Genomic DNA, 24,238 nt, shown 5'->3' on the forward strand with positions numbered 1-24,238 from the left:
CTGCTTCCCTCACATCCCGACGCTCTCTTCCCCAAGCCCCGGCGTTTTCCTCACGCCCCGGCGGGTTCCCTTTGGCGCTATCGTGCGCCCATTCCTTCCCTTTGGCGCTGTCGTGCGCCCGTTCCTTCCCTTTGGCGTTAAGTACGCCCGTTCCTTCCCTTTGGCGTTAAGTACGCCCGTTCCTTCCCTTTGGCGTTAAGTACGCCCGTTCCTTCCCTTTGGCGTTAAGTACGCCCGTTCCTTTCCTTTGGCGTTAAGTACGCCCGTTCCTTTCCTTTGGCGTTAAGTACGCCCGTTCCTTCCCTTTGGCGCTGTGGTGCGCCCGTTCCTTCCCTTTGGCGCTGTGGTGCGCCCGTTCCTTGCCTTTGGCGCTGTGGTACGCCTGTTCTTCCCTCTGGCGTTGTCGTACGCCTGTTCTTCCCTCTGGCGTTGTCGTACGCCTGTTCTTCCCTCTGGCGTTGTCGTACGCCTGTTCTTCCCTCTGGCGTTGTCGTACGCCTGTTCTGCCCGTTTTTGCCTTGTGGCGATGTTCGCCTGTCATGCCCGTTTTTGCCTTGTGGCGATGTTCGCCTGCCAACATCTGTTAGATGCCCTTTGTTGGGTTTACCAACATCTGTTAGACGCCCTTTGTTGGGTTTACCAACATCTGTTAGACGCCCTTTGTTTGGTTTACCAGGGGTTGTTAGAAACCCCCTTTTAGTTCACCCTAGTGGGTAGTTTTGGTTTGATTTTAGCCCACCATCCTACCTTCCCTCCACCCACCCAGGTTAGATCAGCTTGGTTATGACTCTTGCCCGCCATCCTGCCTTCCCTCCACCCACCCTGGTTCGGTCACTTTGTAGTTTGTTTTGTTTTTTAGGCCGTCCGGAGTCCGGCCTTGAGGGGGGGGTAATGTCATGGTTGAGTTTTGATTTGGCTTTGTGTTTCTGTTAGTTTCATTTTTTCATCTCTTTTGGGTTAGGTTTGACTTTATTTATTGTTAGTTTTCAATCATCAGTTATTTTCTGTCAATTTTCACTTCACCTCCTCAGCAGTCAGTCACACCTGATAATCATTTACCAGTTAATTAGTTAGACCCTTGTTTCACCTGTTAGTGCTCTATTTAAACCTCCCTCTGTCTTCAGTTCAGCACTGGGCCGTCATCATTCCACACCTCTCCATGCCAGTCCCCGTTTTGCCTTGGAAGCTTTGTTTTGCTCCTGTTGTTAAGGTTAGTCCTGCCAGTCACTCTAAAGACTGTTTGTTCACTGTTTGTTCCTGGAGAGGTTCTGCTCTGTGTCCTGGTGTCTCCAGAGAACTGCTAACTGGACTAGCCATCCTGGAAAGGCTCTGCTCTGTGCCCTGGTGTCTCTCAAGTTCTGCTAACCTGACTAGCCGCCCTGGAGAAGCTCAGCTCTGTGCCCTGGTGTCTCTCAAGTTCTGCTAACCTGACTAGCCGCCCTGGTGAAGCTCAGCTCTGTGCCCTGGTGTCTCCAATGAACTGCTAACCTGAGTGCTATGAGGCCTGCAGCCGAGCAGCACCTAGCAAGTGTGGACTCACTGTCTCCGGGCCGTCAGATCCTGCCATCATCTACATCCCTGACTTTCTGCAGTCCTGAACCTCCGGTCTTCATCACTCATCACCCAGCATACTTCTTTCAATAAAGACTCAAACTTTTAGTTCCGTGTGTGCGTCCTGAGTTCATCGGTAAACAAAACCCTGACAAGGGATAGTGTTTAACTAATTGGGTTTAAATTAGCAGAAATCAAGTATTCCTTTCATAAATAAATATTCTGCAAATGTCTAATAACAATTGCATCAAAAATTAAAGCGTTCTCAAAGCTTAGAATGAGTTATTTATACATGCATAGGTGGCAGTGCAACCAATAAAAGACGCCATGTCACGTCACAATTTTGATTACAGTAGCCGAAGGGGGACAAACTTGTTAGCCTTAGGCGCTTTACATGCATATGAACACGTGCTGATGGTGGAGTAGAAGTACAAAATAAGCAAGAAGATCATAGATCATTCTATGTTTTCTGCTGAAATGGAGGAGCATCCATTCTCTTTGTTCAGCGAAAGGGAAGAGAAAGTAACCAAGAAAAGAAATGGTGTAGTACGTTATGGTGAGGCACCAGAGTACATTTCTCGGTCATTTGTATTACATCCAGCACACCACTAGATGGAGGTATATCTTACACACTGGGACTTTAATTAAAAAACAAGTGTCCAAAGGTTTTTAATTTTTCTTTATTCTGCAAATTTTTCTTTAAAATGTTATTTTCCTCAAATAGCTTTGTCTAACTTGCATTGTGAGTGGGTTGAACAGATAACAAATGTTGTTCTAAATTAGTTAAGCTAATTTAACCTCATTTAAATTTTTTAAGATGACTTTGGTTTCCTTCTTAGATCTTCAGTGAACTCTAATTTCATTGAATGATGATTTTTTATTTGCCCTTGTGTGTGTACATAGTTCCTTAGTTTATTTTATATTAATTTTGCTTAGCAGTTTCACTAGCCTAGTAAAGGACAGCTGTTGATTGAAATAATTTGTTAATTCGGGTAAACATTACTGTATTTTTCGGACTATAAGGCACACTTAAAATCCTTAAACTTTCTCAAAAATTTAAATTCGGTGCGTTTTATATATATGATTACCATTGTGCTTACTGACGGATTTTATGTGTTACAATGCTCTCAAAAATCTGTTAATATGTGTAAGTACAACAATGGATATTCGGAGCATTACGGTACACTGTGTCACTACCTGATCAGCCCCATAGACAATATATACGTAGATGCCTCATTGTGTGCTGGAGCACATCATGCGGCGCCACCATATTGGATAGGTCTCTCCTACTCTAGGCTGGCATAAGCCCCATTTACACTACCCTTGTTAAACCGATCCATGCCGAGACCAGTTGGCTCGGTTAAAAAAGTTTAGTGTAAACGGGCCTATAGGAGCCAACGGGAGTAAACACAGAGGGAGCAATTTTGCCCATATTTTCTGCAGCTTATGGTTGCATTAAGGGGCTACAACTATTGAAAATAGATCACGTGGTGCAGATCATTATTTTGTGCTGAGATTGGTTCTAAAGAGGAGTGTTTACTTGGTGAGAACAATGCAGAAACCCAACAGATGGATCATGATTTTATGCATATTAATCTGTTATCACCGTATTTCACTAATTAAGGCTGAATCACGTTGCCTACTTAAGTACTCTGGAGTTACAGAGAAAAAACACATGCAAGAAGCTGTTCAAAACAGTTGTTTTTCAAGGGTCTTAAGCTCCAGCCCTAATTGCAAGCAGGGTACTGTAAGACACTGGAATGAGCTGTAAATTTTAAAGAACACCTTTCCAGGCCTTTAAAAAACTGTGCATGCATATGTTCATGCACCACACGCAAAAATATGAAGAAATTATTGTAGGTGTGTAGAGAAGGTATTTATTTGTTAAATTCTTGTACTTGAAGAGATATCGTCACTCATGTATTCCATGTGTGTGCAGTATTTGCTGTTAGAAGAAAGATAGTGCTCGAATCACTCTTTCAACTATTGTCCCAATATCAAAGCCAGTTGGGCAGATATTTAGTTACATCAAAATCATAATGGAAGTGTTTTTTTTTTTTTGTTTGTTTTTTTTTTACTGTGGCTGTCAGTGTTGGTAGAGATATCTGGCTTTTCCAAATGGAATCTCAATTTATGGAAACTGCACTAATTTTCTATACTTCAAAACTTGGAAATTTCAACTTCCTAGAAAATTTTAATACTTAAACTGCATCCTCAAGAAATCAGCAGTTTCAACAGATACAATCAAGTTTTCTTTCCTTTGTTTTGGCAAAACAAAAAAAATGAAGTCCATGTAGTGTTTACTTTTAAGATGTCAGTCTGTGTATATTGTAAGCTTAGAATTTACTGTGTTGGTACTTGGTAAATAAAAAGCCACTGGAGTAAGGTGGGAAAACTCGAACACATTTTCATAAACAATTTTTCCCCAACACTTAGCAGATCTTGGCCTTGTAAATACTATAAATGTACCTACTGTTGGTAAGATATAATAAACAGACTCTGGGTTTTTTACCCTCATGTCTCAGCTTCCAAATGTTTAATACCAGAGGTGTAGATTAACTTGCAGATAAATGTGTAATAAAGATTGACACTGTCATGGTAGACTGCACACTCACTTCCACTGAGGGCCCGACTGAGCTGCTCCATCTTCTCTTTGGCTGTTTTTAACAGGCGCTGCTCAAGCTATGAGGAAGACACAAGGTTTTATTGCTGCAGAAAACAGTGCTGGGAATTTTGACTCACCAAACAATGGACAAAGATGGAGTACAGGTGTGCCTTGAACAGGTGACTTTGTAATATATGGTGATTTATTGACTGGACACACCAATCAGCCATAAAATTATCACCACTTCCTGTGTAATTAAAAGTTTCTTTAGGACTGTAAACCAAGGCTTCTACTGCAACTTTTATTAGTGAGTTGTGCACGCTCATTTGTCAAAGTGACAACTATGGTGTCAGAGTATCACAAATGTTAAATAAACAAGGGTGCTTGTTTTTCTGTAAAACATTGTTAAATATGAGCAGTCAAAATGACTTTTATCTCTTATAGCTGCTTTTACCTGTGTACATATTAGTATTTCTGAACGAATGCCTGTCTATGAGGCGTGTTTCCCCTAAGGTTTCTTAGGTATCATCCCTGTCAGCATAATATGCAAATCAAGCAACAGAGGGAGGCAAAGTTTACCTGATAGCTGTGCTCATGGTTCTTGAAGCGTGTGTAGTAGTGCATAAAACGATCAAGTTCCTGAAAGCTCTTGTGCTTCTTCTCTGCCTGCAAAACCGTAACGAGACAGTCACAGTCAATAAACTCCTTAACATGTTATTCTCTCTAACAGAGTGGATATACCCTGCATCTAAGGAGTCAAAGGAAGACATGCCAAAGGTGAAATCTGTACTGATGATTGGAAGAAATGCAAAACTACACAGAGAATGAGTTTCTGTTCACCTGTGAAGAGGAGACCATGATTTGGATTGTGTGTAATTTGTGTTTGTTTGTGTGTGTCTCTCACAGTATTATGCTAAAATGTTTGATATGGTGTCACATCATTAAATAAAAAAGTTTATTTTTCCCCAACAAAGGCTACCATGGACTACTCCTAAATGCATGCAATACGAAGTTCACATGTTTTTTTAATCTCTGTAAATAGGAATATTAAGAACAGCCATAACAGTTTATTATGATTGCCCTGTTAATGTTAAATTAGCATAAACTGGATTTGTGAGCATAGTTTATTGAGTGCTTGGGTGAAAGATGTATAAAGATACTAGGGCTGGGCAACGATTAAAATATTTAATCGCGATTAATCGCCCTGATTAATCGCGATTAATCGCGATTAATCGCATTGTATTTACAAACTCCAAGAATGAATTCAAAAGTAGTGTAAAGAGCACTTTTATTTTAATGTTCTGCTGCCATATGAACAAAAGTGTTGTAACATTTGTACCACTTATTTTATACTGGATATTTTCAACCCATCTATTGAATTTAGTGCACTAGTTGATCTTTTCTTCATAAGAGAACAAGCACTGCAGCCAAAATATGGCCTTTTTTGACCTGCTGTATATTAGCCAGTCCCTAAGCTTGATGTATCATGAAACTGTTGACCTTTTGGGTTTTGTGGTTTTTATTTTATTATTACAATTTAATAATAATAATAATAATAATAATAATAATAATAATAATAATAATAATAATAATAATAATAATAATGTTATGTTCAGTGTTTTTTCGCTAATCCACCTCTTATTTATTTCAATCCTTATGTAATTTTGTCTGTGTTGTATGCACCTGCCTGTTGCTTTAATCCTATAAATTTCCCCGTCGTGGGATAAAAAAAGGATTAACTAATGTTATCTTATCTTAAATAACACTTTTTAATATATGTACTGGGTTCTTTCAAGGTCTTAATTACATGTTATGTGTGGGCTCCAGTAACATCCATCCATCCATCCATCCATCCATCCATCCATCCACTGATCTACCTGGATGTTCCCTGGAGGACTGAAACGCCTCAGTCAGAGACATCTGTCTGTGGGTCTGTCGGGGCAATGAGAGAAGTTTCGTCTCCTCTCTCCGTTTCTGGGGCTCGACGTTTTCATGTTTTTTCACGTGCTTAGATAAATTTGTTGTGTTTCCACTTAAATGAACCGGCTTTTTACAAAACATACAGCTTGATTTCATTTACGGTATTAAAATAAAGCCGAACGGTGCTACTTCCTCTGTTCATGTTTTTTCGCTGCTGCGTTCTCTCTCAGCTGTTTGTGTATTAAGTTTGTGTGAGAGCTGAGTGCGCGGGCCAGGCTGAGCCTGCGTGCTGATTGGCTGGCGCCGCTGAGCCATGTACGAGAGGGGAGGGGGAGCGAGAGAGTGCTGCCGTGAGACAGCGCGCTGCAGTCAGCGCGCGTGCTGACTGACACTGACTGAAAGCATGATGTGAGCAACATGCGTTAATGCGCGATAAAATAAATATCGCCGTTAATAGTCTAATGAATTAACGCGAAATTAACGCGTTAACTTGCCCAGCCCTAAAAGATACACATGCATTTGTCTTCTAATAATCCCTTATTCCTTAAAGTATTTAATGGCCATAATTCAGTCAATTGGCATTAAAGAACATTATATATGTATGAAAAGTTATCCAGTCTAATTCAGGCAGGTTCAACACAGGACCTGATAAACTGCTGGACATTAACACAACCTGAGCCGAAATAATTTAATTTAGTTTTGGCTGAGAAGGAGAGCCTGCCAGACCTCTTTATAATGTACAGAGTTGACACATCCTCTGTTTAGCGCTGTCATAGTAAAAAGAAAGTACACCCACTTTAGAGTCTAGTGTTGTAGTGTACAGACGCACCAAAAAAAAAAAAAACATTTCATGAGCTATTGGCTGTATTTGGGAAGGTTTTTGTTCCCTCATATATAATAAGTCTGAAAACAGGAAGGCTGAATGTACATGAAGTTGGTCTCCTTCATGCTTTTGATTTTTGAGCCTTTCTCAGTCATTGAGCATACTAGATTTTAAGATGTTTGCTGCCTTTAAGGATCTACACTCTCTAGGAAATACAATGATTGCAGTAAGGCTACCTATGCTAGCTATGCTAACTGAGTAATATAAGGCGTTAAAGAATATACCATACCATATTTAGGGCTTTAAAAACACATGGTTAACCAAAATGCTACACAATTAAAATATAAAATATGAATCATGTACTAATTTAATTTTATTTATTAAATATTAGCAAAACCGTGTTTGACAAACTTTTTTCTCTCACACTTCTGGTGTGACGTTACATCTGCTTTCATTATAAATAGTTAATTACTGCCCATGGCAGGAAGGCAAGGAAGAATATCTTTTGATTGCTATCCATTATATTCCTTAAAGAGAAATTTGAAATCAGCCACCATCTGCATCAGCAAGGACGACATTTTTTACAAACCTTTCCACTGCGGCACAATGTTTTTCTAATTAATACTGACATGATAGAATCTGCTGTGTGTTTTGGTAAATGTAATTTTTAGATTCTATTTTTTTTTAAAACCTGGAAGATATAATTTGTGTAAAAAGACAAAAATTCATAAACGCTGTACTTTCTCTCAACCATACCAGTACAAGTGGTGCCCTCACTACACATTTTCATAGCCAAAGTATGAAATGAAATACCGAGTTGTTCTGCAGCAAGCATAATGATTTCATTAAAGGAAAAGAAAAAGGCTTGGCTGCCAGCACAATATTTATTGTACATCATCGCAACAGGGGGCTACTCAAATAACAGCTGCCGTTACGCAACTGTGCATGCTCCCTGTTGTCACACATGGCTGTGAAATCCTATTTAAGACAGTACATCTCACTGGGATGAAATCATTGCAAATAACATAACTCTGATATAAGAGAAGCCAGTTCTAGTGTGGGGGATATGTACCTCTTCTGTCATTCCCTTCGACTGTTCCTCCACCTGCTGGATGACTTCGTAACGTGTGCAGCGGTAGTAGCCACCGGTTGATGAGCTGTGCTTTTTCCACTCCTCCATGCAGATCCAGCAGAAGTCATACTTACACTGGAGGAGCAGAAAAGAAATGTATTTTTTACGCCATCTGCTGTAGTTAGATGCCACTCCTGAGACTAGATAGATGAGTACAAATATTCCCTTCCCTGTCCTGTGGCAAATTAGACAGAAATCCTGCCTACCTGATACAACTAGACTTTTCTACCCTTTTAAAATCTTGAAAAGAAATTAAATTAAAATCAGTTATAAAAGATAAATAACTAAGACAGTCAGTTATTCACTTGAACAAATTTTTTTATTTCCTTTTTACTGAGAAGAGAGGAAATGTTTAGCGTCATAAAAGCAGCTCTTTGGATGCTGCAGTTCCTTGCAGTCTGCTGCCACCAGAAGGCTCACTGACAACATTAGCGATCAGTAAGTCCCATTGGCCTTGTTGAACAACAAACACATCAAGCACTTGAATCTGCATCCAAGTCATTTCACTCCCTATATCACAAGTGCCTCTATAGGTGACAAGTTAGCCAGCACAAAAGGCGGACATCTGTGTTGTCCTGGAAACACTACACTTACGTGACGCTTACAATACGGAGACTAAGAACTAGGGGGCTGAGGGGGGGTGGTAAATGGAAGCAGAGACGTACAAACAGAAAAGAGTGTAACATGGACAAAAAAAAAAAAGTGTGACGAAAGACCAGGAGGAAGAGGATAGCAGTTCCTTGGCAACACTGACTCCCGTGTTTCCAAGCAGGAAGGGTAAAACCATTTTTTACAAGGTAATAACAGGTCAAGAGGCTCAGCCTCATATGGCCTTTCAGCTCGTGAAGGCAGCTCCATTTCACCAAAATGAATTGCAAGTCTCTAGTCAGCCCATTTTACCAGTGGAGACACCAACAGGGCTGTCATAGACTACAAAAACATCCCAGCAGTGTGACTGTGGTGTGCTTCTTTTAGGAAAACCAGCAACAGTGATAGCAGCTTAGTCTTATCAGGCAACATGTCGACTCAATTTCCCCTCCGTACAACAAAGCCTGAAAAGAAAAACCTTGAGAGTTTAGACCAAAGAGGATTGAACAGATTTTCATCCATTTATGCAATTTTGACAACTTTGTGCAAAATACAAATACTGTACAATTCTTCTTGAAGTACTCCCTGTTGAGCCAAACTCAAAAACTGTGTTACTTTAAATGTAAATAAAAACACTTGGCAGAAGGTCATTCTTGTCACACAAACAATTTTGCAAAAGGAGGAAAATCAAACTGATAGCTGCAAAAGAGAAATACACAGAATCTGCTTTATATAGAAATATAGCCCCAAGAAACACATTTACTTTTTTCCCTGTTTTTATTTGACTGAATTCCATGTTTCACAAATCCACTCATCTTTTTGCAATAAAAACTCCTTAAATTAAAACCTAAAACTATATCATGTTGTGCATAGCTTTATCATTAAGAGGTCGTTCATAATTCTCAACATTTTTAACATTTACAAAACATAAGTTACTCTTTTTTTCGACCCCTAGCTAGCAACCGCTGGGTTTTGGAAGTTGATGCGCATGCACACTCGTTTTCTAAGGGATCGTCAGCTGTTAGCTGAGAAGTTTTCCCGAGCTGTTAGGTGTTGTTAAAATTGATCAAAACAACATGACAAATCTACTCTCCTGTCGAGTTGTAGGCTTGTAAAAAAGGCTGAAAATTGTGAACGACCCCTAAGTGATTGTTTAACTTGTAACATATTTCTTTCTGTGGCTCCAAATATTCGTACAAAACTTCCAGAAACGGTTGTAAATACGAGTGTTACAGACACATGCATGTTGGTCTGAGCCAGGGTTGGGTGAGTCAATCCAAGGAGCAGCAGCCTATACGCTCTTTCTTTTAACTCTTTCACTGTAAACAAGTGGTCTCAAACTCAAATTCTTGAGCGGTGGTGTTCCTCATCTTTTGAATCATCACACCTGAATGAAACGGCTAAATTGCCTCACTAGCATGCAGTCAAGCTTTACTGCGCTCTACTGGTGAGCTAGTATTTGACTCAGGTGTATTCAAGCAGCGAGGGCATGTAGAAGATGCAGGACACCGGCCCTCGAGGACTGGAGTTAGAGACAGCTGCAGTCAAAGGTGAATATACACCAAGCTTGTTAGAGAAAACCCATATTTTTAAAATTCCATTTACAAATGAAGTTTTTCTTAATAGTATAACTTTTCTGCTATGAGGAAACATTGGGGCCCTGCTCACAGGTATGCTACGTGCCGTACTAACCATACAATTATGTTGTATGGTTGTGTTTTTTTTTGTTTTTTTTAAACAGGCCTCTCTTTAAATGACAGCCGATGTCGAAATAAGATTACCTGTATAAACAAATGTGAAAAGTCACCTATTTTTGGAAACTATCCCAACAGAGAGTGTTGAAGGAAGGAGTCTCTCCTACTTGCAAGCATGTTGACAGAAACACAGATTTATTGGTAGCAGGATTTGAACATTTCTCTGTCGCTTATCCCAAAATGTTTTAAAAGGTGGAGGTAAGGTGACTGATACTAAACAATCCTCCATTTCAAGAGCTTGTTGCGCAGCAGTTTGAATTAAGTTCACCGTCCTTCAACCTGACAACACAGATACCCTTTAAATAATTTCCTGAAGGTAAAGCACAGCACAACATGACAGAGTAATAAACACGCTGATTGAACGCGCCTTGAATTTTGATTACAAATATCATCAGCTACAACTGCATCAAAGCAACCCTCCAACCATCATTTATCTTCAGCTGGATTTCAAGGTAGTCGCTGAGCTACGAGGACCAGCTCATTGCTTTTAACCGGAGTTCTTCAACCTTGACCTTTCTACCAAGAAGAAAGTCCCAGACCGGCCCTTCACCAGCTTCTTCTTGTTATGTGTGTAATTGGTTTCTTCCAAGAAGCGTTTTCTCTGTAAATATGCACACCTGAGGTTGTCTCCAGGCTGTTGATTCAGACAGTCAGCAGTTAGCCATTTGCTATTAAGATGAACTGTGAGATGGGAAAAGTTAATAATTTACATAGTTTCATCTTTTGTGCCTCAAAATCTAAGAGAGCCAGTATATACAGCTACAATAGCAGCAGGCAGCTGGAAACCTACATACAGATCCATAAAAAAAGTAGGCATGAGTGACTCATTTCGGTTAAGGCAACATTGCAGAGATATTACTTGACTTCTCCAGAGGATCAAAAGAAATGTAGTATTCTCACATCTTGCCCCTCTGGAATATCTCAACAGTTTCAGGTATGGAGTCTGTGTGTGTGAAAATGGCTCAAAGCTTCAAAAGATGTCTGACACTCCAGAACCACGACAGGTGTTCAGGAGATTTAAAAGTATGTAGTTTGCAACTCTAAAGCCCTTTTTGTCTAGCGTTTTGTTTCAAGGCAAGTGTTTCTTTATTTGTATAGCACATTTCAGTAACAAGACAATTCAAAGTGCAATTCAAAGACAATTCAGCTTTCTTTGACACTACAAAATGTCAAAACGGTAACCAACTTACTCCAAAAGTTTAAATAAACCTTCACATTATTTAATATATGCAAACGGCTTGGGAAAAACTGTCTACATGAAAAAAACAGTGACCACTGAAAACAACATAACTGAGTGGATTTACTAAAACAAAGAAAAAAAAATTAACCATACTGAACAGTTCTATTTGACACAAAACTATAATTATTAACTACATTACTGTTATTAAAATGTTATTGAGATGCAACATACGTTCAGATTACTTTATGAAATGATGTATGCATTTTTTTACATTGTCTGAATCCACACTGCATACATCTAATTTTACCAAAAACACAATAATCCGAGGCACATGCATTGAACGAGGTGAATAAGTGATTCAAGCTGTGTGGTATTCAGGTAATTGTTTTAGTGCAACAGTTTCAGAGAGAAAAAAGAGATAAGATAAAAAATTATATTTAAATTATATTTATATCCTGTTTTGTAATCCAGGGCGGAAACACCGGCGGCTGATCAATGTGAAAACGGAGCAGGTCTCCTCTCTGCTCTGACTGCATGCAGGGCTTTCAGGACAAGGCAGGTGCCTGTGCCTGTGAGACAGTGATGGGGGAAATAGGGAAATCTAGCAGCTTTGTCTCACTTGTGAATGATTGGTGGTTTCATGTATAATCACTAAATCAGCAAAAAAAAGTCCCTGGATTAGTCTCTAGTCGCTTTTTTGAATAAAAGTTGTCTGAAAAGTCTCCAAACATAGCAACAGAGTCGCTAAGTTGGCAAGCACTCCATACCTTCATACATTAGCAGCTTCACAGCGAGAGACAGGAGCAGTAGGTGTTGCTTTTTCAAAACAACATACATTTTTACATTTCATGATGTTTAAATTAATTTTAAACTGACTATGATAAGAATACATGTTTAGATATACTGTAGTTATGCAATATCATAGGCTTTACATAATTTTAACATTTTATTTCAATTCATACTGAAGGTGTGGTAGCTTTTACTTTTTTGTGGCAGTGCGCCACGATCAATTACATATAGCGGAAACACTGTCTCATGCTCAGATAAAAAAAAATTAAATTATTTCAGCTTGATGCTTCAGTTCTGAAGGAGCATTGCATAAGTTCCAGGATTTTTGCAGATGTCTGCCCCCCCTGGCGACGAGTGGAAATGACCCTAGAGTTGTGCACATGCATAGGATGAGGAAAGGCATTTGCAGCTGCAACTGCAAAGGTCTTTTGTCTAGAACCATAATGCCTTCTGAGGTACGAAAAATATAAATATTGAAGTTAGCCTGTGTTCTCTCGCTGATGCATCAATTACGTCGGAGACTGAACAAAGTAGCCAGGTGAACGAGAGTGCAAAGCGTATCACACCACCGCCCTGAGGGTTCGGCCCCAATCATTCTATCATGAACTGACTAATCCAGCCTATAGAGACAACTGCGGTAAATAGAGGATAACTCACTTTACACATTGGGCATTTGTAAGGGCATGTATGGGACAGAAAATAAATATTTAACTTACATTATTCCCCTTTAACCATGTTTGGAGTACAAACAAATCCACAATAACTTTTAACTTTAGAAAATATTACTAAAGAACTGTTCAGCTACATTTTTTAAATGGCATTCATGTTCATGTGGCATAGCTGTAACCTTCTGGCTGGCACAGTATGTCTGTAGTATGAATAGCCTATAAGAAGCAAGACACCCTGTGCTGTAGTACATCTCTCATTGTTAACGTACCTTAGCACACTGCATGTGATTGCAGCCCTCATTTTTCTGTATTGGAGACTTGCAGCTGGGGCAGGGTTTAGAATTGGAGAGTAACCACAGGCAATTGGCTGCATCCTCATAAGCTTCGCTTACACCAGCCACTGCAACAGGAGTGAGTGGGGAGCAGGGGGGGGGAGTAAACACAACAAATAAAACGTAATGAGATAAAATGAGAATGACTATTACCCCGGCATCAATACAAGCTACTACACTCAATGGGAAGTTGCACTGCTTGAGTAATGTGTGCTGCGCAGGTATTTTACCAACATCTCCCAAGACGCCAATGCACCCAATCTCACACATACACACAGTCAAACGGTGTAATTGGCCATTAACAAAGTATCTCTGATCTGTCATTTGAAATGCCAGGATGCAAGAGAATCAGGGGAAATCGAACAGGAGATGGTACCAAAACAAAATAATTGCCATTATATTTCTCCTGTCATATCAACAAAACTGACACTTAGGAGCAACTTGAGGCGTCTTAAATCATCTGTTACGTTGCTTACAGTCCAATTACTGCTTCTGAGCATTTGTATGTCCAAGACATGGGTTCATATTTGTAATTTATAATTTGTCATGAAAATGCTGCAGTTACTATGAATGAGTACCAGGCAATTTACTCCCAATTCAATCACTCTTCTGCAAACAAAAAGATCTGTGATATTAGACTAGCTACTCTGTAATAATAATAATTCAGTATCCAGTTATCTAATAGGTTTCAAAGAACACAGATTAATTAGATAAGATAGGAAACCTAAAAGTAAACCATGCATACTCTGTAGATCTGTACAACCATTTCACATTTAGTCAGAGAGCAATTAACCATATACGTCTGTCAGAAAGCCTTATGATCTGCTAAAACTGTGACGAAAACAACAGCAACAACACAGCATGCCTAAAAATACTGAAGGAAGTAGGAATAAAGTGACAAAACTCACATTCTTCAGGCTTCATTTCAGTGACTTTCTGAAGCCACAGCTTCCACGTGTCACAGTCGCAGGGCTCGTGTGCCTCTCCTCGACACTCCCTAAAATAAACACAAAGAGAAATGTAAAGCCGAAAGAGCGCAGTTAGTATTCTGAATAAACATGAAGAACAAGACACGCAAAACTAGAAAGGTCTTAGAAAAGATGCTGCATTTCAACTCTGCACTCTCTTCATGTTATGGAAGTGATTAAAGCTGAACCTGTGTTAGATCCATTTCCCCTAACAAATGCTGTGTCAATTAAACTCCTGAGGGTACCCACCAGCCACTTTCAAGAACAGTATAATGAAGTGAGGCGCACCAAGGTATTATCATTATAATTAGGTAGGATTAATCATGGTGGGCTGGAGGTTAGACCAGTGGGCAAGTAGGCAAATGCAAGGGCAGTGTGCAAAGTTATGAATATGAAAAACAGAACTAACTCCAAACTTTCAGGAAGAATTACAATTTACAAGGTAATTTTAAGCTTTTTGCGTTTACAGAGCTATGTTTTGGCAACTTATCATAAAGAATTAACAAGTGCTCTGAAAGCAGAATGAAACGTTTGATTATTTTTTTCAGTATGGCAGTGGCCTGCAAAAGTATTCAACCCCCTCTGCATTTGTTTGCATAGTTTGTTGCCTCACAGCCTGGAATTAATACGCATTGTTTCACAATTTGCTTCATTTCATTTACAGAACCAGTCTACAACTTTGAAGAATAATTTTTTTTTTTTACTATGAAGCAAACAAACAGGACAAAGCAACAAATTCAGTGGGCATAATTGTTCATCCCCCCTGAAGTCAGTACAATGTAGAGCCACCTTTTGCTGCAATTCCAGGTGCAAGTGGTATTGTCTCAGTCTCTATGAGCTCCCCACATCTTGCCTCTGGGATTATTGTCCATTTCTCAAGACTAAACCACTCCAGCTAGGGCCGGGCGATATGGCTTAGAATAAAATCTCCGGTTTTATTATACCAAATCAGATTGATCGATTTTTTTGCCCTTTTATTTATTTCACAAACGAAATTAAATAACTTATTTTAAAACTTGCTTTTATTTCATGCATTTTGTCTGGGAGTTGACCTGAATTCAAAGTGCAACTAAATACAAGCCGTGAAACAAGATGTCAGACCCTGCCATTGTAAACAACGAAAATATAACAAAATCTTTGCTGCTGGTGGTGTTACACGATGACGTAAGACTTGGGTTCACTTCACTTGTGTAACTTCAAACTAACTGAAAAAAATTGTTAAAGTGTCTTGTATTATGGTAAAAAAAAAAAAAAGTTTCCTCTTTACAATTTTTTGACAATATATTTTTTCTAAACATATATTCAGCATTGTATGCTATTCTCTTTATGGAAGCCCAGTGAGTGCATTTGCAAAATAAAATCCAGATTTTCAAAAAATTAAATCTTAATAAATTGTAAATCCGTCTCAATTTAATCCGATTAAATCGATTTATCGCCCAGCCCTAGTTTCAGCTTCCTCATGTTGGATTGTTTTCACTTGTAAACTGTAATCTTCAAGTCTAACCACAGATTCTCAATTAGATTGAGGTCTGGACTTTGACTAGGCCATTACAGCACATCTAAATCTTACCCCTTAAACTCCTTGAGTGTTGCTTTAGCAGAATGTTTGGGGTCATTGCCCTGCTTTAAGGTAAACCCTCCATACCAGTTTCAAATCACAAGCAGACAGACAGGTTCTGCTCAAGAATGTCCCTGTATTTAGCAACATCCATCTTTTCCTTGACTTTACCAGTCACTGCTGCTGAAAACAATTCCCACAGAATGATGCAGCCACCTCTATGTTTCACTGTAGGAAGGGTGTTTTTGGGGTGATGGGATGTGTTGGGTTTGTGTTTTCCTTGGTGGTCGAAAAGTTAAATTTTTGTCCCATCTGACCAGAGCTGGGGCTTCATAGCAAAGAGGGTGGATACATACTGTATGCGCGTGCCAATTTTCAGTTTTTTCTTACTTACACACAAACACACACACACTATTTTTATACATATACAGTAAAATATTGGGGGTGACATGACTATCTTTAAATGTCAAAACTGTCAAAAACACAAAACCCTGCTGATTCTATGAGCAGCATAAACGAATGCAGCACTGTTCATCTACTGACCAACAGAAGATGTGACCCTTGCCACAATCTACAGCAGGGGCTCGCAGCAGGGGAAAGCTTAGAGGGTCTGCAGTGGAGGTCCCGGGGCCCTGAGTGTTTAGTCGTACTGCTCTTTCACATCCCGCCACAGGACACCAGTGTATTGCTGGATTGTTTTCCACAAAAGCCTGATAACACGACAAAGCAAAGACAGTTTAAATTAGTAAGCAGTTCAACAAAAGATCAGCGGTGTGATCAGCTGTGTTTAGAAAGAAAGAAAGAAAGAAAGAAACTGTTTAAATGACACAAGCAACTCTTTCCTAAATGCCGCCCTATTCTTGGAACAATCAAGTCCTAACCTTGACCTAGGAATGAGGAAGAATAGGTTTAGTGCAATCTTCATAAAAAAATCCATCTCTAATAAAGACATTTCTCATTTATTTTGTGTTGTACTGTAGATCTTAGCCTTTTTAATGAAGGACAGCAAGGTGTTGATTAAAAGATATGTGCTGAAACCCAAGTGAGAGCCGTTATTCTTGGGTAGTATTCTGAGCCATTAGTCAATATATATATATATAAAGGCTTGTCTCCAGGACAAAACATTTTATCTCTATATATCAACGTGGTAGTAAAGATTAAATTTCAATATGACAACAGTGTCCGATATTTGAGCAGAAGGTTCCCACCTCAGCATTCATCTGCATAACTAACAGGGATAATTCAAAGCATTTGTACCTTAATGTCAAACTGGAGGTAGCGCCTGTCCATCTCTCTGGACACCACACTCTGTATGACTTCTACTGGAACAAGCTGATAACAATCATAGGCTGGACAGAAAATGTTGTGGGCTTCTCCCTCCTGGATCTTTAAATTGAGGAACCTTTCAAAAGGACACACGGTAACACAACAGTGAGGTACAGACAGAAACCATCAGATTAAATACACTATAGTAAAGCTGTAAGAGAGATTAGTGAGACTGTATGAAATGAATAGCATTTAAATGAACTGCTTTAGTGTTTCTACTTCTTTATACCAAAATATTTTGGGATCAGATAAGCACTTTGGCCTTATAAGCATAACTGTTCTCCACATGGTAAACACTAATGCGAACTTGACTGGTATAACAGAGCAGCACTTAAAATATTTTAGATAACCTTTTAATATAATGCCTCAAAACAAATTAAAACTCTATTCAAATTCTCCACATATTGGTTAATGCAAAGTAACTTTTGTTTGTTTCAGTTAATGAAGTCAATAATTACCAAGGTTAAAAAAACCTGATCATCAGGAACTAACAGCCAAAAATCTCTTCGTCTCTGCCGGGTATCGTTTTATGAATACCTGCCTGGTGAGGTGTGGTAATAGATGAAGGGGTGATTTTGTGCACTGGTGTTGTCAAACAGCAAGTACTTTACATATATACAGAATAAATACAAACTTGTCTCTAAATATGGTAAATGGCTTGTATTTGTATAGCGCTTTATCAAGTCCAATGGCCCCAAAGCGCTTCCCACTACAATCAGTCATTCACCCATTCACACCCTGATGGTGGCGAGCCTTGTTAGTAGCCACAGCTGCTCTGGGGCACAGTGACATCGGCGCCACCGCACCCTCTGACCACCGCCAGCAGGCCATTTGGGTGAAGTGTCTTGCCCAAGGACAACAACTAAGATGGTTGGGGCAGGGGATCGAACTGGCAACCTGCCAGTTAATTCATTCCTGCCTGCGCCACTGTCGCCCAAATACAGAAAATCATTAACAGAAAACTTCCAACTTCCAATAAAATACTTCAGTCAAACTCTTGAACTAGGCATTCAACTAAACTAGCAAGTAAAAATGAAAATAAAGAAAGAAAGAAAACGAACTATGGAAAACAAATAGGTAAAAGAATGAGCCTGAAACCAATAAATCAATACAGCGATATCACAGTTCAGTGTGACTAAACGTTTAAGAGCCATGGATTTTTCTAAGGAATTTATGAGGTATAAATATTTTTAAAAGTAATCCGGTTAAAGTGTTCAAATAACCAGAGGGAAAATGACAAAAGAAATGTTTTAAACATAATTTGCTGGATTAGGAATCAATAACTTTTTGGCAGATTGATCTTTAATGTCTATGTTTATTAGACACACGGTGAGTTGATTGGATGGAGTGGACTACCAAGATGGCGGCTTGAACAGATTTAGACTCACAATCCCGACGGCAGGCGGAATGATGTCACATGTTTAGCGGCTTGTCTTAAAAAAAAACAGAAAATTCGTGGCCATGCCGCTATTCAGCTAACCCCTCCAAGTCCCCCATGTGTCTTCAAGTACCATGAATACAAACTCCATACCTTACTGTAACTTTCCGGGCTGCATGAAAACCCTGACATTATAGATTGGCACCAATGGGAAGAAATGTCTTAACTCTTGGATGTTATATGTAGAGCCGTATCAAGTAGCAGGTAAGGAGAAGCTTTGTATTTGTGTATCTTTTTTGTAAAAAAGTGCATATTTTAAGCAAACCTTAAAATCCATCCTGAATTTAGTTCTTTAGAAACACAGCAGTCATTAGCAGGATGCTCCCTCTGAAGCATATGTGCAACCGCAGCCCAGATTAGTCCAAATGATTCAGAATAAATTAATCACTGATTAATTTCACTAAATTAATTACTGAAAATTAAAGTACAAAGAAAACAGTGCAGTGATCTTTGGAAAGCATCTTTTACTGATAAGCATGCAGGTTGCCTTTCTTTCCACCATTCTCCTCCTGTCCTAGACTACACTGCAGCCTTTATCTATTCATGTCAACCATGACAATGGTATTCATAGGAGGCCCATACTGATATCAAACCATAATTTGGGTAATCAATCAATCAATCAATCAATCAATCAATTTTATTAGTCAACTGCAATTTGCATTACAATCGAAAATTCAGTTCTAGTACAACCGTACAATGTTCTTACTTACCCTTCCCAGCATGCTCTGCAGAAATCATGGCCACAGGACATGTCAACAGGTTCCTCAAAGTAGGAGACGGAAGACATGCAGATACCACACTGAGACAAAAGATTAAGACAGAAAATTGACTGTAAGGCCACAATAAAACATCAAAGTCTCAGCCTAGACTACATGCCGCAGGTCATTCATTCCTACTGCTACCAGACTATACAATGCTGCACTATAACTGTAACCACAATAGTAATGACTAATGTGCAATAATCTAATTAATACACTGGGCCACAACCCGTGCAATAATCCTGATGTAGTGACTTCTGCTGCTATCACCACCTGAACATATATCAGTACACATGTATATGTATGTACAAATGTATACACGAATGTATATGCACATATATACGTGTAGGTACGTATGTATGCGTATATATATATATATATATATATATATATATATATATATATATATATATATATATATATATATATATATATATATATATATATATATATATACACACACACACACACATATATACATATATAGATCACCATGTATGTACATAAGACATCATATGCCGATTCCTATTTCTTTTTGTATTTTTTTTTTGTATCCTTTTTAATCCATTGTATATATGAAGATTCACTGTATATAACTGAATGCACCTTTCCTACTCTGCACCTTCTTGTATGAACCAATGTGGCAAGTGAATGTCTCCATAGTGAGATCAATAAAGCCTATCTTATCTTATCCATAACTTTGCAGATATGATGGATTGGATTTTGTGTAACCCTAAACACTGAAACAAATACATTTTTAGGTGGGTAGGCCTTTCATCCAGACGTAAACTGTTTTACATCTTTGAGCATATTAGCCCTATTCTGAAACGTCGTCATTGGTTGGCCGAACGTTTTAGGATCCTGTCAAGATCCTGAGAGTATCTTGACTTGGAAAACATTTTAAAATATTTAGATGTCCCCAGAATTTATTATCCACTGAAATAGAAATGGTATGGGAAAGTTGCGCCCTGACTAAGTAGAGTGGGTGTGACTCCACACAACAACAGAGCTTGGTTTATAAAAGGAAACTCTGCTAAGATCACAAACTCTTCAAAACGACAGGGCTCACAGATGACCACCCTGTTAGTGGATGTATTTTTCTCACTCCCACCAAAACAAACGGGGCGAAACACACAGGAGCTGTTATACTGGAAGCCTGTCCCGCACAAAAAGACAAAGAGGGATCAGTGTGGCTCAACAAAGCAACTATTGATTTAGCGTGGAGAACACGATATAATCAACTAGAAGCCTTAAATGAGCCCTTGAGTGCACTTGGGTAATTGGCACATTGCATTTATGCTTATGAAGAGCCAAGAGTAAAGACAGGGCAAGTCAAATGGATCAATTTCTCATCAGAAAATAAATAAATCACATTTGTCAGCTTTAGTAATTATAAACTGTGGTTTATTTTACAGAACTGTGTCCCAGCCAACCTGGTCCCATACATATTCAGCCTGTTAATGCACAGTCACTTTAAATCCAAACTTTAAATACACATAAGTTATGTAACTAACAATTCTACCTGTGCCTGAATTTCATGAAAAATCAGCCCAAGCTCAAAGCTTTTTGTCAATCGACAAAAAATTTGAATCTCACACTTTAACATTTGTCTGGAAAATATGTTAATATTTACTTTCATCCTCAACTTGTTTCAACCAAAATCCACAAAGCAGTTTTTTTCCTTTCGGTCGACAACGAGAACGAGGAAGTTCTGTTAGTGTGTCAGACAACTGGCGAGAAAACTAACAACTACAAACAAAATAACACAAATAATTACTTGTGAACAAACGCAGACGTGGAAATGCTCATACAATCTACTAAAAGGAGCCGGCGTGAGAACATGCAGACTTCTTCCAACATCAGCCAGATGCTGCACTGAGACGAGTCTGCTGGGGGCCAGAGCGCACGCTTCACATCACTTTCTATACCTGTCAAACTGTTCAGCACAGCCTTATACACGCTATAGATAGCACATTTGCATAATTTTCTATCTGGTGTTCTCTGATTCAGGATAAAAAGAGAATCAAGATCAGCACAGAAAAAAAAACCTAATGACCTTCATTCCATCCCCCTGCTTTGTAGCTGGAATAAAGCATCTTATCCTCCTGATTTTATAGAGCAAATCTTCACTTCTCCCCATGAGGTCTGCTGACGACAGACACACAGAACCACTTCAAAAGGAAAGGTGATGGAAGCCTCCCTAAGCACCGTATAATGTCTGTAATGTCTTTATAACAGTGCACTGAAGAGAAACCTCATAGGAAACTGAGTGTTCTGTACTAAATGGATCAGCGCCACACAAACATCTAAATTGGGGTGGGTGGGGGCAGAGACATTTTTGAAATTTCTCACCAGAGAGGCGTCGTCGTCTCCCGCTGACAGGCTGATTTGGTCTGGGGAAGTGATGGAGGAGCGGGAGGTGCGAGGAGTCCGGGGTGACGGCAGTGTGTCCCAGGCGTTGTAGCCGCTCGGTGGTGGGTGGGGCAGCTGTACCCCTGAACGTTGGCAGCATTCCTCCGCGTTGCTCATCCAGGCTTCCAGGAGCTTCTCTCTGTCCCAATCTGACAGAAACATAAGAGACGCTCTCGTCAGACTTTTTTACTTTGATGTCTGACTTGGTAATTAAGACTCGGAGTATTCACATTTTTCCATCCCATGTACAGCAACATACAAGAGAAAAGATTTATTTTAATCCAACACACAAAGCCAGAAATTACAAACTCTCCCCAATCATATATACACTTTATGAATCAAAGCTTTATCGGATTTTTACTAAACCAAAGAAAGGGTGTCCTAGTACAGGCTGTTGGTTGCTCCACCTATAGACCAAACATGGCCAGAAATCTTAGTTTTCATGCATTTACTAAATAGGAGAAAAACTCTAGTTTTTCAGCATCTTCCCACCTGATCAACTATTACAGTTGGGTAAGACAAAACTATCATATCCTCAGGTCTGCTGCACTTATCGGTGTTTCTCCCCAAAAACATGGAAGTGAAATATGGAGAAGAATTAGGGGTATACATGAGAATGATTGAGCTTTTATAAACAATTGTATTAGCGATATTATTATCATTAAACCTTTATATATTCAGGCAGTATTATAGAGACACTTGTGATTTAAAAAGACAGAGGCCTGTTAGCACATATTTAAAACCTTATAACAATGCAATAATTACTGAAATACAGCGTAGCCGTTTTAAATAATAAATTTAAAAACTTACAAATTCAGAATAACATCCTGACTTTGTTGACTTGGATTTTTTTTAAAACATTCAAATCATATAAATCAGAAAACATTTTTAATGGCAAAGCTACATTTTAAGCTATTTGGTAAAGGTCAAAATCCTTCCCAAGTTCAGCAACTTCTAAAAAAATGGACAACGATCAAGTAGGACAAAATCTAAAATGAATATTAAATATTTTGAAAGATTTTATGATGCAAAAAACATTACGGTGGTATTATTTCCCTGCATCCTGTTCAAATAGTTTCATGAAGACATTCTCATTTTATTGAGACAAAAAGTCCTCCTGAAACATTTATTTTCGCAAGGGCAATGCTAAATCGATCAAAGTCAACATGGTGTTCTGTTTTCAGCAGCCAACAACAAAGACCTGCTGCCACCTGGTTTTGCGTGTTAGAGCAGCTTCCAGACTTCTAGGAACACAGGAACAGATTTGAGAGTCTTTAAGCATAAACTGGGAATGACTTGTGGACCGTGCCTCAGTCCAAATAGTCTCCCCTCTTAAAATAAGGAACATGACCGGGTCAACTGCAATTAGGACATTATCAGCCTCGAGACACGCTTCAGCAGCAATCAAATGTCTCCGACTCCAAATGGCCTCATTTAGATAATGAATGTCGCAACAATTCCCCCATTTCCATTCAATTAAAACCAATCAGCGAGTATAACCCTATCTTCCTGCCTTCAGCTATTAAATATGAGTCTGAAATTAAAAGTTTTGTTTCACATTTAGAAAATGTAAATTATTAGAAGCACAGAAAGACTGACAAGCAGGCTAGCAGCAGGAAACATGATAAGAACACTAGGCTAAAAGACTCAAAATGAAACAGAAGTTACTAAGTGTGGAAATCTGTCAAAGTTTCCAAAAACCGGGGAACGATAAGCCGTTCTTTTGGACATTAACGAAAACCCAGAAGTGTTTCATCCTCTTCCGACCGACAGCCAGTATTCCCATGATAGAGGCGAGTAAATATAGCACTGCTTGATTTCCTCCAAGCTCCCACAGGCATGTCCTGCATGCAGCTTCTACCGCTCAACAGACAGCTACTGCATTTAAACCAGGTTCAATTAAAAAAAAAAAAAAAAAGAGACACGGTTTTAAAAGGCCTCAAATCAAACAATGTTTTAAACATTACACGCTTTTTTTAGAAGTAGAATCAAATGGTGAACGTTAAGTGAATCCACTTTGAGAACTGGGGGCTGCAAATTAAATCTGAGCTCTGACAGGCTGACTCAGTAGTTGGTCCAAACCAACATGATCAGGGGATCAGCAAACTAGTTCAGACAGATTCTGACCAAAAAGCAAAAAAAAAGAAAATTATGAAAAATAAAAAATAAAAGGTCACATTAGAAACATAATGTCTGCTGAGAATTACTTGAGAATGTGTACAAGTAGTATTCCTCTATTATAAGGAAAGAAACCTTAGATAATGTGTGAGTACGGAGGTACAGGCAAATTCAACAAATTAGAATATGGGTTCCAATGAGACTGGTTTGGAAGATCAAAGGTACCATGTGAATATAAAAACCTTAAAATGTGGACATACTTTTCATTAAGCGCTTACTTTATTATTTTTTAATCACTCGGATGTAATACTTGGATCT

The 24,238-nt window shown here is 39.0% G+C and overlaps 1 protein-coding gene across 4 annotated transcripts in view; it reads right to left on the minus strand.

Annotated features, from left to right (window-relative positions):
- The window catches only part of LOC105927728 (ankyrin repeat and IBR domain-containing protein 1), a 58,725-nt gene that overhangs the window by 20,225 nt on the left and 14,262 nt on the right, over positions 1-24,238 (minus strand). For all 4 annotated transcript variants that reach the window (XM_012864635.3, XM_021317549.2, XM_012864633.3 and 1 more), the window contains exons 6-14: positions 21,743-21,951; positions 19,343-19,431; positions 17,126-17,270; positions 16,412-16,578; positions 14,251-14,339; positions 13,280-13,410; positions 7,972-8,106; positions 4,736-4,822; positions 4,167-4,233 (exon numbers count right to left, since the gene is read on the minus strand). In XM_012864635.3, coding sequence (XP_012720089.2) covers positions 4,167-4,233; positions 4,736-4,822; positions 7,972-8,106; positions 13,280-13,410; positions 14,251-14,339; positions 16,412-16,578; positions 17,126-17,270; positions 19,343-19,431; positions 21,743-21,951 — 1,119 coding nt within the window. The remainder of the gene's footprint in view (positions 1-4,166; positions 4,234-4,735; positions 4,823-7,971; positions 8,107-13,279; positions 13,411-14,250; positions 14,340-16,411; positions 16,579-17,125; positions 17,271-19,342; positions 19,432-21,742; positions 21,952-24,238) is intronic.

Source organism: Fundulus heteroclitus, chromosome 3, assembly GCF_011125445.2.
Source record: "Fundulus heteroclitus isolate FHET01 chromosome 3, MU-UCD_Fhet_4.1, whole genome shotgun sequence".
Taxonomy (NCBI): domain Eukaryota; kingdom Metazoa; phylum Chordata; class Actinopteri; order Cyprinodontiformes; family Fundulidae; genus Fundulus; species Fundulus heteroclitus.